At 39.5% G+C, this 12,411-nt stretch overlaps 1 protein-coding gene across 4 annotated transcripts in view; it reads left to right on the forward strand.

Moving 5' to 3' along the window:
• The window catches only part of DAAM2 (dishevelled associated activator of morphogenesis 2), a 199,882-nt gene that overhangs the window by 132,959 nt on the left and 54,512 nt on the right, over positions 1 to 12,411 (forward strand). For all 4 annotated transcript variants that reach the window (XM_065680033.1, XM_065680032.1, XM_065680031.1 and 1 more), the window contains 4 exons: positions 1,633 to 1,966; positions 8,245 to 8,355; positions 9,342 to 9,445; positions 11,617 to 11,683. In XM_065680033.1, coding sequence (XP_065536105.1) covers positions 1,633 to 1,966; positions 8,245 to 8,355; positions 9,342 to 9,445; positions 11,617 to 11,683 — 616 coding nt within the window. The remainder of the gene's footprint in view (positions 1 to 1,632; positions 1,967 to 8,244; positions 8,356 to 9,341; positions 9,446 to 11,616; positions 11,684 to 12,411) is intronic.

Here is a 12,411-nt window from a genome sequence, read left to right on the forward strand (position 1 = left end):
TTGTTAAAAGCACCAGGCTTTGCCATATTTCCGGTCAAACTGCTGCCCCAAACAAACTGAAACTTGGCAAATCTATCAGCACAGTGAGCATAACTTTGAGGTAGGCCCTGAAAATTCCTGTGTTGTGTGGGGTGTAACCACCAGAAGACCATACATATGTCAAGACCATTTTTCCAGTAGATGCAGTAAGTATGGCTCAGGTTTGTCTTGCTGGTGCAGAGACATGAATAGAGACCAGTGAAATTCAGTCTTTCACTGTGGTGTTTCCATTACTGATTCATGTTAGCAACAGCATCTCACTCAAGGACAGAAGAGAGAAAGTACATTATGAAACATCTCACAGGGAAGAAGAGGGCCTGGGTAAAATTACAATGACATAGATTTTTGATATTTTTAATTTGTTACACAGGTAGCAATTGTTAACAACGTTTTCATTTCTTTGAGGTGTCTTTCTACATTATGCTTTTTAGAGTCTGGTCATGAATTTATTACTGTTGGTGTGCATTTTGGTATACTGAAAATTCAAATGTAATTCACATGGTTTTGCATTCATTCTAAAAAAGTGCACCTACCCTAATGACCTGTTAGAGGAGGCAGGATGTAAACAAAGCTACCTAGAGAAATTATTTGCCAGCCCAGTTTGTATCTTTGAATCCCCATTTTTAAGCCTGGGAACTCTAAATGAATGATTGAACTGATTTATATAATCCCATCCTTTTCTATTGATTTGTCTAGGAGGCTGTCTGCATGGTCTAATTTGACCCATCTCTATTTTTTAACCCTGGTTTTCAACAAAACCTTCAACTTTTCCAAGACTTTGTTTTCATCCTCAGTTTGCATAATCTTAGCCTGAAGAAAGGCAAATTTTATGTTAGAATACATTGGAAACAGAACTCTAGTGATGTCAGTTGTCAAAATAATCCTGTCCTACTATAGGTTCAGTCTTTGATGTGTCATTTAGCTGATTAATTCTGTATTTCCTCTATTTATGATGCTTCTACTGAATGTTTTGCTACTGCTGCTTGACAATGGAGCTGTTCCATCCTTAATATACCTCCTCAAACTAAAACTAAACAATCAAACAACAGCAAAAAATATCACCCAAGGCCATTACAGGAGCTTTGCCTTTTACTGGAGGACATGCAAGTTATATAGGAACAGTATAGGATATGCTTCTATATATTCACAGGATCTGAGTGTGAAGTCAGTGCAGCTGACAAAGTTGTAATGAGTTTGCCTCTCCCAGTGTACCAAAATCTTGGAGGTGGAAGCCTATAAGCAGTATTGGCTAAGTCTGACCAAAGTCTAAAAATGTTTTTCGAGATAGTCTGAACTCAAAAGTGTGGTGATCAGTGTGCATGAAAATATATCTTGTGTGTATTAACATGTATGCAAGATGTAGCAACTTGAAAGAATCTCTTCCACCTTGAAAATGCAGCGATTGTTGGGGTGCAGTACAGCAGGTGGTGGTGGTAACTGCAACAAAGAGCACAGCAATGGAACAGTAGGGTCATAGTGATAGAATATAATTACCCTGAAACTGTGACACACCATTATTAGCTATTCTGGTTTCCTTATTTTTCCTGGTTTTTTATGGTTTGTTTGGTTGGTTGTTGGTTTTTTTTTCTCCAGGTTTGTTACCCGGTTTATTGAGCTGGATGGCCTGAGCTGTTTGCTGAACTTCCTGAAGAGCATGGACTACGAGACCTCAGAGAGTCGTATCCACACATCTGTTATAGGGTGTATCAAGGCGCTGATGAACAACTCCCAGGGGCGGGCTCATGTCCTGGCTCATCCAGAGAGTATCAACATCATTTCCCAGAGTTTGCGGACTGAGAACATTAAGACCAAGATTGCTGTGCTGGAGATCCTAGGAGCTGTCTGCTTGGTACCAGATGGTCACAAGAAAGTCTTGCGAGCCATGCTTCACTACCAAGTCTATGCTGCAGAAAGGACAAGATTCCAGGTACAAGAAGGATACTTTGCCAGAAATACCCAGTATGATGAATCTCTGTGGCGAGTGATTTTTACAGTGCATATACTGCAAACTTACTAGGTAGTAAAAAGCAAAGATTTCTCATTTTGTCTTAGGAAAGGCACTTCCTCAAATAGATTATCAGCAATTTTTTATTTTTTCCTCAAAGACCTGTTTGCTTGTCATTAATGCTAACTTCAAATTCGGATTTGCTGTGTTAAGTGAACACTGCTAATCTGTTCATACTATAACCAGATGGCATTTCTGGGTGGTAATGATTGGTTCTGCTCTAGAAGCCAAAGCCACAGAATTCCAGGAGCCTCTGTCTTGGTTTTAAAGCCCTTAATTTAGTAGTAAAGGAGTTTCTGTTTAAATAACAGAGACAGTGGATTAAATAACGTACAGTGGAGGCACTTCAACTGCCACTTAGGAATCAACTTATGAATTGTCACCACTTAGCAATTGTTAGCTCAGATAACTCCCATTCAGAACACAGAAGGGAAACTCAATCTCAGAGACCTTGAGATAGGTCAGTAGATCATTGGCAGGCTTTTATTGTGGATACTGCTGGCTACTGTTATAACATTCCTCTTCCTAGTGAACTGGGTACCTTTACAAAAAATGTAACAGAATATGTTGCTGTGTATGAAGCTGTAGTTCCTAAACTTTGGAGTAACCTCACCAATTTACCGTTCTTTCAATAGCTGAAACGATAAGAGTGGTGTTGAGCCAACACCCACTGACTGTAACTCACACCTGAGACTGGGGTGCAGGAGATCTTGCTGGGTTTTAACCCATATGTGGCATTGGCAAGTCACCCCTCTGTGTGCACTGCCGCATTTGCATTCAGATTTGATGCATGTCTTCAATATGCAAATATGACACATATGATATATGACTCCAGACAGGGGGACAGAGGGGCTTTCAATCTCTTCAGAGCTTTCAAAAGAGAAAATAATAATTGCAGCAAAAGTTGAAAGGTGAAGAGATTACAGCTGCAATCATAAGAATTTCACCATTCTCTAGTTACAGGAGTAGGATAGGAATGACCAATGCAGAAGCAGAAAATTAAGCCATGTATAGAGTTATGATGTACAGGTTTATGTGGACTGCATATGGAAGAGAGAAGGAAAGATTTTAAACCAGCTTATTCTCTATAAATTAGCTGAAATAAGGAATCTTTCCTGAATTGACATTCTTGTATACCTGAGAGACAGGTGCAGATAACCTTCAATGCTTAGCAAAAAGCAGAGGTAACTCATGGCTTTGACACTTCTAGTACTGTGTTAACTTATCCTTGTTGAAGGGACTCTGCTTAGTAATCTCATATGGGACATAGATGCTGAGTTTACTTAGAGTCTCCTATTTGGGTGTTCTCTCCGCCTCTCTTTTTGTATTAGCTTAAAATTTTTTGAATAACTGATGTAATTAGTTGCTGGGCGAAGTGTGCACAGATCTTTTGGGGAAAAATGGATACTATCTCTTTTTTCTTTCTTACAGAAAAAAAAAAAAAACCAAAACCCACCCAAACCCCAGAATTATTTAGCAGAAGGGAAGGGTTCGTGTGTGCAATTTCTAGCACTTGTATCTAGATGATAGAATGGGATTTTTGTCTAACAGAGAGATGAGCATTTTTTAAATGCTGGTGAAATAAATGTGGTCATGGTCTTCCTTACATTTTAGTTGAAGGCTCTCTGATACTCCAGGACTTGTAAGTTAAGAGACTGTTATATCTCTTTGCCTCTTGTCCTCCTACATCTACGCTTCAGACCAGTCTTGCAGCTTATTATCAAAGAAAGGAAAAAGTTTAGGGATTTCTGGAAACTGTACTAGCTCACCTTGATCAGAATGTCCAATAAAGAACTTACAGATAATGCTAACCTCTGACAACATCAGTGCAATTGTGCTTTTCCTTAAGTTGCCTTCCTGACAACAGTGGTTGATAATATTCTTCAGCATTTCAGCCACCTCACTGTGAATTTATCCTTCCTCATCTATGAAAGCTGGTACTTTGTATACTATGTGTTTGGATTTATTTTCCCCTCTTGCGTATTGCAGTAAATATAATTGTCCCACTCTCCCCATATTATCTGCAGTGACCAGCACTACATACTTTGAGGAATCAGGAGGTATATATAAGAAACACTGTTCCAGATGTGTTGCTGTGCTTCTTGCAGAGGAATATCATCATGATGAATAAAAATTTGGGGTGCACAGTTCTGCTTTAACTCCTCTTTATAAGAAGGGAGGGTTGGAATTTACTGGCAACCACCTAAAACTTGAACTAGTGCATAACTTGCTGCTGAAAACATTAGATTGGAATATTGGTTATTTTGAATTTGCACGTGTTCAGGTGTAGTGGAGTGATGTAGAGATCATGTATTTAATACAGTAACATAAAACATGGCATGTTTTGTTGAATGTCAGAAATTATTGCTGGTCATCGTTCTAAGCAAAACCCTTGCTACCTGGCACAGCTAGTCAAAAGTAGTCAGCAGACCCAGCAACCAGTGAATTAATAGAGAAAGAAGGCTGAAACTTAAGACATGGTTCTTGCTAAACTTGCATTGTCTCTGTCCTGCTGTAACTCTTACTATTTGGAAAAGATTTCCTTGCTTTTTGATGTGTTCTTATTGGTTTGGTTTTTTTTAATTGAAGTTAATGTAAAATATAGATAGAACTTTTATGAATATGAAGGAATATCTCCTTAACAAAATCTCATCTTTTGCTCTGAGTGGAAATGTTGATGTAAATACTGGTTTTTTTCTATATTGTCAGCATTGCATCTACTGATTGCAATTATCAATCTAATCCTTAACTTCAGGGAGGAGTCACTTTAATGCTATGGTAGATTCTCCAGAATTTACCCTTCTTTGTTGAGACTGCAGTCTTCACTCAAATGCCTTTTAGCACTCAGCTACACCCTATGTCTCCACTGGTCAGTGTGTTCACAGGTCTATCAGGATCATCTTTGTCTTGACACTTGCAACTAGAGTCCATGCATTATGTTTGTGTGTGAATATATATCGTGGCTGTTCCAATTCTCTCACATTTGTCACAGCTTCTGCCTGAATGATTGCTTTTCCTGCTTTAATCTTTGACCCTCCTTTCATGCTGCCCTTCTGCCTGGAATAACTCTCAATTTAATGTCCAGCAGGCAGTCTTCAGTTCCTCTTTTAAGATATTCCTTGAAAACTGTCCTCTCCAGAGCAGTATTCCATCTTTACTCAAATACCACAATAACATAAAGGCATGCCTTCAGTCTTCTTCCTGAGGCAGTCTGGAAAAGCTGTCATTTCTTCATTCAATTATTGTTTGAAATATGCTTCTGTGCCTACAAATTCTACTCTACTTGTTACAGAAGAGAAATGAAATTAAACATAGGAAAGCCAGACAATAAACCCTCAAAGCAGGAATGTGGAATTAGGAAGATGAGCCTTTGGTGTCCTTGCTGGGATTCTTTTCCACCTGATGCATTCAAAACCAGCACTAGTGTAATTTCATCACTAATTTACTGCATGACCATCCAAAAGTCCAAAAAGTTACTTTATCTTGAATTTCTCAGGTTCTTTTCTTGTGAAAATGGAGGTTTCTAAAAAAAAAAAAAAGTACTGAGAAAGAAGAATTGACTGATTTCCATTCTCATTTGCATCTAATTATCCCATTTATGACTGGTTTCCTTTGTGAAAGGGGCACAGTCTTACTCTTCCCTAAGCTGATACCTCTCTGATTATTGTTGTGCTTTCTGCCTCCCCTCACTTCTCCTGTGGAGCGAAGGCATTGTGTTATCATAACACGTTGTACTTTTTAACATTCCACATTTTGAGTCAAATTCATGTTGCAAAGTCATAATGCTGTGTACTAGCCCATAAAATTTTATCAGGGTGTTCCAGTGCCCTTCCAGCCTAGTCTGTGATCTAGGACACCTACCTGGTTGGGGACCACTGGGGGGAGAAAAAAATTTTCTTTTAGTCTTGGGGGAACCTAGATGTTAAATACCGTCTGAAAGGAGCTGATTTAAATTGCTGATGTAAATATTAATTGGGCTTCTTTGAGTAGAACCCTTGTTTTCCTCCTTAATGATACTAGGAAGTTTAAAACTTGAAGTGAAGGAATAAAGGAAGCTTGATATCATCAGTTGAAAAGGTGGAGATTAGGAGCATGCCGTCCAGAGCCTTCTTGCTTGTTTTGTGTTAAGCATGCTCAGTACCTACATAATCTGTAGGAAGAAATCTGATCAATTTGGAATTGTAGTAGGGGAGCTAACAAGGAACAAATTAAAATTCTGTATTCCCAGTTGATTTGCTTCTTCCCTTCAACACTTAACCGAAGCCTTTTGAGGTTTGCTGCAGGTTGAACAAAACCCTACTAGATGTCAGTGGTGAGAAATAATGGGATTAAGTGAGGAAAGTTTTGCTTAAATAGTAGGAAAAACCTTTACAACCATAAGATCAATTGGGCCACAGAGCTGGCTGCCAAGAGGTGTGGTGAATTCTTCTTCACAGGAAACGTTCAAGTGAAGACTTGAACCTCAGCCATTTGCAAAGGGTTGGAGATACTGGAGTTCAGCCACAGTGTGTGGGTGTAGACTCTGATCTTTAGGAACAGCACAAATTTACAGTGTTTCCTTCTAGGCCTGAACAATTGTATGAAGATGTGCTGCTCTTCAGTTAGCTTAGTGCAAATTTGGCCCTCACTGTTTTCTGTTCCTAGTCCAGCCTTCTAATGTGGGGGATAGAAAATTTTTGCATTCTTCATCCTGTTTGGAGGCTGTATCTGCTATGTTGTTTCATAGATTCTAGCATGTTACCAAACGTTTCTGAGAATATATGGTAGGAATGAGGTCTCTGAAGAAAACTAGCAAAGCTATTCTTGGTTTTGATGCTTCTGTAATGTTGGCTACTTAAATTATTCCAAGAAGACACAGGTGCTTTGGATTTCAATGTCAGATCTGACAGCAAGAGAATTAAATTATCATTTACTTCTGTTTATTTGTCATGTTGAAGAGAGAGTTTTGTTGGTGAATTTAAAAACTTCTTAGATAATCTTCTATTATTGTTAGAGATAGAATGTTGGACTGGACTGGCCATCAGTCTGGCTCAGTAGGGCATTTCATGTGTTTTTATGTAAGACTCATTTCTAACAAAACGGGGGAAGAGCTGATATTTAGTCATTATATAACTACTGGGAAATCACGGATGTGATGGACGTTCAAATACCAGAAGTAGGATATTTGCAAATACCAGCTGGGCAATTTAGAAGATGCAAGAAAGACGCATGAAACCAAGCTTGCTTGATATTGAGCATATAATGCTCAGATATAAGAAAAGCTGTTAGTAGCAGTGCATGATAGATAAAATACTTTTACACAAAACCAAGCAAATCGTTTGCGTGAAGCCATGGGAGTATTCTTTCCCCTGGGGAATGCACAGGAGGATATATTCCCCCTGTTTCTTGAGACATATCTCCATGGTGATCTCCATTTTCCAGACCTATGAAACTGATGACTATCACAGGAAAGATTTTGCTATGAATGAACACTTTCAGCACCTAGGGAGAGAGGACTGACTAAAGGAAAATTAACTTCCTTACTCAGCATTATAGCTTCAAAATATTATTTAGATGGTCTGCTGAGCTGAACACTAGAAAGCTACTTTTGTCTTCATTCTCGCTTTATGGCCAAAACTTCTTGGGAAGAGTAAAAATAATTCTATCTTTTCTAGTGTGTCAGCAAAAACAAATATATGAGTTTATTATTAATGCTGGAGTGAGATGCATACAATTGAACTGGCAGATCTCAAGTGGAATTTGTTACTCTTCTAGTAAGGAAAATCACCCTTGGAATTGTGAGCTGATTAGAGGAGATCCTCAAGAGAAGATTCACTGTCATCAGCAGAAAGCTAAAAGTAGAGTTGCTTTCATGGTTAATCAGTTTCTACATATAAACTCTATGGTAAATATTCAAGTGGAATTAATCCTCAATAGACCGTATAAACACAGGCTACCAACAGTATTTGTCTAGTTTTTTTCTCGTTTGTCTCCTAATGTTCTCAAAATCATGGCAAAATATCTATATGTATGTTAGAGATTAGACCATAGAGTCACAGAATGGTTAGGGTTGGAAAGGACCTTAAGATCATGTAGTTCCATCCGCCCTGTAAATATATAGCAAATCAAAAAAAGACTCTGTACATATCCCTTGAACAGTATGCACAATGGTGCAAGAAATCAGTTTAGATCATCTAACACAGACTGTTATTCTGTTTTAGACATTGCTGAATGAGCTAGACCGAAGTATGGGACGATACCGAGATGAAGTAAATCTCAAAACAGCCATCATGTCCTTTATCAATGCTGTTCTGAATGCTGGTGCTGGTGAGGTGAGTCATTATCCTGGAAATTCCTTCTGAAATGTTGCGCTTGTATTAATTTGCCTTGGAAATAGTTGTTAGTAGATTAAGTCACGTATCTTGTGTTATTGAGAGGATATAGTTTGTGGAAAATAATACTTAATTGTTAATATCAGTGTCTTCCATATTATTTCATTCCCAGGCTCTTCTAATACAACATAAACTACTGAAATGATTGGTTTGGGGTCTTCTGTTGTTTTATTTCAAGAACTGCAAAGCATTTACCTCTTGATTTCAGCCTTTTGGAAAATATTTTGGTTTATCCTCAGAAATGTTTTGAAATCTTGTTTTGTTTCAAAACCATATTCAAAACATTTAGATTTAAAAATGTCAAAGGGAGAAATTTCAGAACAGATAGTTTGTTGTTTTTTCTTTCATTAACAAGACTTTCTGTTGAGTCTGGAGGATAGTTTAAACTGATACTGTTTCATTAAAATTGTTATTTGTGTTACCCTGGCTTTTCTTTTTTTGGTTAAGCCACAACAGATAAACAAGCCCATAAGAGCTCTGTCTGGCACTGTTTGTGCTTGTCTGTCCTGTAACATCCTGCTGAATAAGTTCAAATTTTGCTAGAGTATGTGGTGATTTTCTGACAAATAAACATAAAAGCTAGGAGAAAGAATGCAGTACTTTTCATCTGTAAGCAGCAGGTAGACCTCTAATGGACTAGCAGGACAAATGCTAATAACTTCTGTTCTCTATGGAACAGCATGGGGTGTGCTGTTCTGACTGGGTATGCAGAACTCACTGTAAATAAGCAAAGACTGTATTTTTAAATGAAATGGATGTAAAGGCATTAGTTATTTTTACTGGAATTAGTTACTCTGTGAATTTGGTGTCAGGATAGAAGATATTCAATAGAGAAGAACTGAGGTTTTAAGTAGTTTTTCTTTTGTATAATGTGATTAATTAAAAGCTTTTGAAATCCAGTAACTTGTTTTCCCCCACTTCTTAAGGATAATTTGGAGTTCCGATTACACCTACGATATGAGTTTCTAATGCTGGGTATTCAACCTGTCATTGACAAGCTAAGGGGACATGAGAATGCCACACTGGACAGGTAAGACATGTTTTCTGAGAACAGTTATTGACCAACAGAAAGAGTTCTTAGAAACTCTCCTCCATTTGGATTTCAGATTTAAGCATAAAGCTATCTCTGTCACTTCCTAAATCTGACTTCCTTTAAAGACAAAAAGGAGATTTGTCCTTAAAATCAGCTGATGAAGTAGGAAACATCCATACTGAATTAGCAGTGGCTGTGGCAAGGAGTTCCTGAATTGCTTTTCTTCAAAGGTGGGATGGTAATCAGAATGGGGAAAAAAAAAAAAAAAAAAAAAGTTGGTTTTGTTTGTTGGTTTTATTTCTTTGTTGTTTTTTTTTTGGGGGGGGGGGGGGGGAGTTTCCCATGTAGCAAAATTGTAACAAAAGCCAGTTCTGGCAGGAGGAAGGGAAGTCAGTAGTTAACTGACTTCACTGAGACTGAGTGTGTGTGGTAAAAGCGCAGGTTCTGAGTTTCCAAGTTTTTTCTTTAAGCTCAGTCTTTTTTGTGATCTAGCTGTATCACAACCTCCCTAACAGCATCACTAGCACAACTACAAGAGAAGGTGGGTAAAGGGGTAGAGATGCCAAGGTGACAAGAGAAAAAAGTAAGGAGCATGTTCAAACAACCCTGCAATTGCACAAAACGTAACACCTGGGTTGGAGCAATCCCAGGCACAGCTACAGGTTGGGCAAAGAAAAGATTCAGAGCAGCCCTGCAGAGAAGGACTTGGGGGTGTTGGTCGATGAGAAACTTAACATGAGCCAGCTGTGTGTGCTCGCAGCCCGGAAAGCCAACCATATCCTGGGCTGCATCAAAAGGAGTGTGACCAGCAGGTCGAAGGAGGTGATCCTGCCCCTCTGCTCTGCTCTTGTGAGACCTCACCTGGAGTATTGTGTGCAGATCTTGTGTCCTCAACGTAACAAGGACATGGAACTGCTGGAACAAGTCCAGAGGAGGGCCACAAGGATGATCAGGGGACTGGAGCACCTCCCATATGAAGACAGGCTGAGAAAGTTGGGGCTGTTCATCCTGGAGAAGAGAAGGCTGCGTGGAGACCTCATAGCAGCCTTCCAGTATCTGAAGGGGGCCTATAGGGATGCTGGGGAGGGACTCTTCATTAGGGGCTGTAGTGACAGGACAGGGAGTAACGGGTTCAAACTTAAACAGGGAAAGTTTAGATTGGATATAAGGAAGAAGTTCTTTCCTGTTAGGGTGGTGAGGCACTTGAATGGGTTGCCCAGGGAAGCTGTGAGTGCTCCATCCCTGGCAGTGTTCAAGGCCATGACAGAGCCTTGGGTGAGATGGTTTAGTGTGAGGTGTCCCTGTCCATGGCAGGGGAGTTGGAACTAGATGATCTTAAGGTCCTTTCCAACCCTAACTATTCTATGATTCTATGTTACTTTTGATTTACAACATAATAACCAAGAAGACAATCTGTCCTATAGGCAATCTGTGTTCCTTCAGTCTGTAACCAGGAGGGGCTTAGGGGCACTTTTGGATTTTACAAGTGAGTCATGAGAATGATAACAATGGTCTGAGACTATTCCAAATGCCTGGATTACACAGTTTATATGCCAAGTCTGTATACAGGGGGATGTGCCACAGTCTTTCTCCACATCATCTTTTGTGCTCTACTCTCGGTGTAAGAGAAATCCTGTTGCTATGGTCTTTCACCAGGACCCCAAATTCCACAGAGGCATGCTGCTGTGCTCATCAATATACAAATGTAGACAGTTATGAGTGCTGCTGTTTAACTAATCCATTGAATGCATCTCTGCTCCACTGTGTGAAAGAAACAACTTGTTAGTGGTCTAATATTTGGTGAACAAGTATGGCATGGACTTTTAGGAATGTATTGTCACTGCAGGCACAGCATTCACCACATATAGAATATCCCTTTCCTTTTCTAGGTTTACTTTCAGCAGCCTTACCTCAACACAGTAACCTAGCACAAGGGTTAAAGAGCATGTATAACTCCACCAGCCATTCCTTTTGGCTTGTTGCTAACCCCCCTGAGTTGCCTTGCATACCTACGTCAGCACTTCATGTGAGAAGTGCTTGCCAATTTCCAGGTGTTCTAACTGGAAATGTGGTCTCGCTTCTTCTGTAGTGACGTGCTTAGTTTCAGTTTGAATTGTGCTACGAACATTGGCAGGTTTTGTTTGGTTTGTTTTTCTGTCTTTTTTTAGGCACTTAGATTTCTTTGAGATGGTCAGAAATGAAGATGACCTGGAACTTGCCAAGCGGTTTGACCTGGTAAGTTTTTCTCTGGAGTACCTGAACTTGCCAAAACTGAACTTCCACTTTGGATGCTTAGCACAACTTCCCTTTGTGTTCCCTGAAAACAGTGATTGACTTTTGTACTGAGAGTGGCTGGTGCTTTTGTTTTAACTGTTTCTCATTTAACAAGTAGTGGGTTTGTGATGTGTGAATAATGAAAACAATGATCACAGACAGGGCTTCTGCCAAGTATCTTTGACAAAGACTTCTTTCTTTTGTTTGGCTGAAGGCTCAGGAATGCAGAGGTTCTCAACCCTGCTCTCATGTTCTCAGTCCTGATGATCCAGGTGCATTCTAAATTCAGACATCCCCTTTACAGGACTATGGGTGAAGCTTGAGCTCTTCTCTGATACTCTTTCCAAGATTACAGGAAACTCTCCTGAAGACTATCACCTCAGCCTGGGGAGAGGATCAGTATTGGGTGGATTTTAAGCACGAGACTAGAACAAGGGTGGTTTCCACAACCTCTAGCAGCAATAAAAGGCTGTAGGGTCTAGAATAGTTAGATTCCTTTTCTTTCATGACCAGTTCTGGCCGTACACTGTACAGAGCAACTAGCCCTTTCCTGCTCAGCTTTTACTATTTGTGTCACCACTTTCTAGGACCCAAATGTTTTGCTTGCTGCAGAACAGTTCTTGGTGGCTTTACCTACTTCCTACCTTTCTAACCCTTTACTTTGGGGACCTTTTCCATCCTGGAGTGGT

The sequence above is a fragment of the Lathamus discolor genome, chromosome 5 (assembly GCF_037157495.1).
Source record: "Lathamus discolor isolate bLatDis1 chromosome 5, bLatDis1.hap1, whole genome shotgun sequence".
NCBI classification, from domain to species: domain Eukaryota; kingdom Metazoa; phylum Chordata; class Aves; order Psittaciformes; family Psittacidae; genus Lathamus; species Lathamus discolor.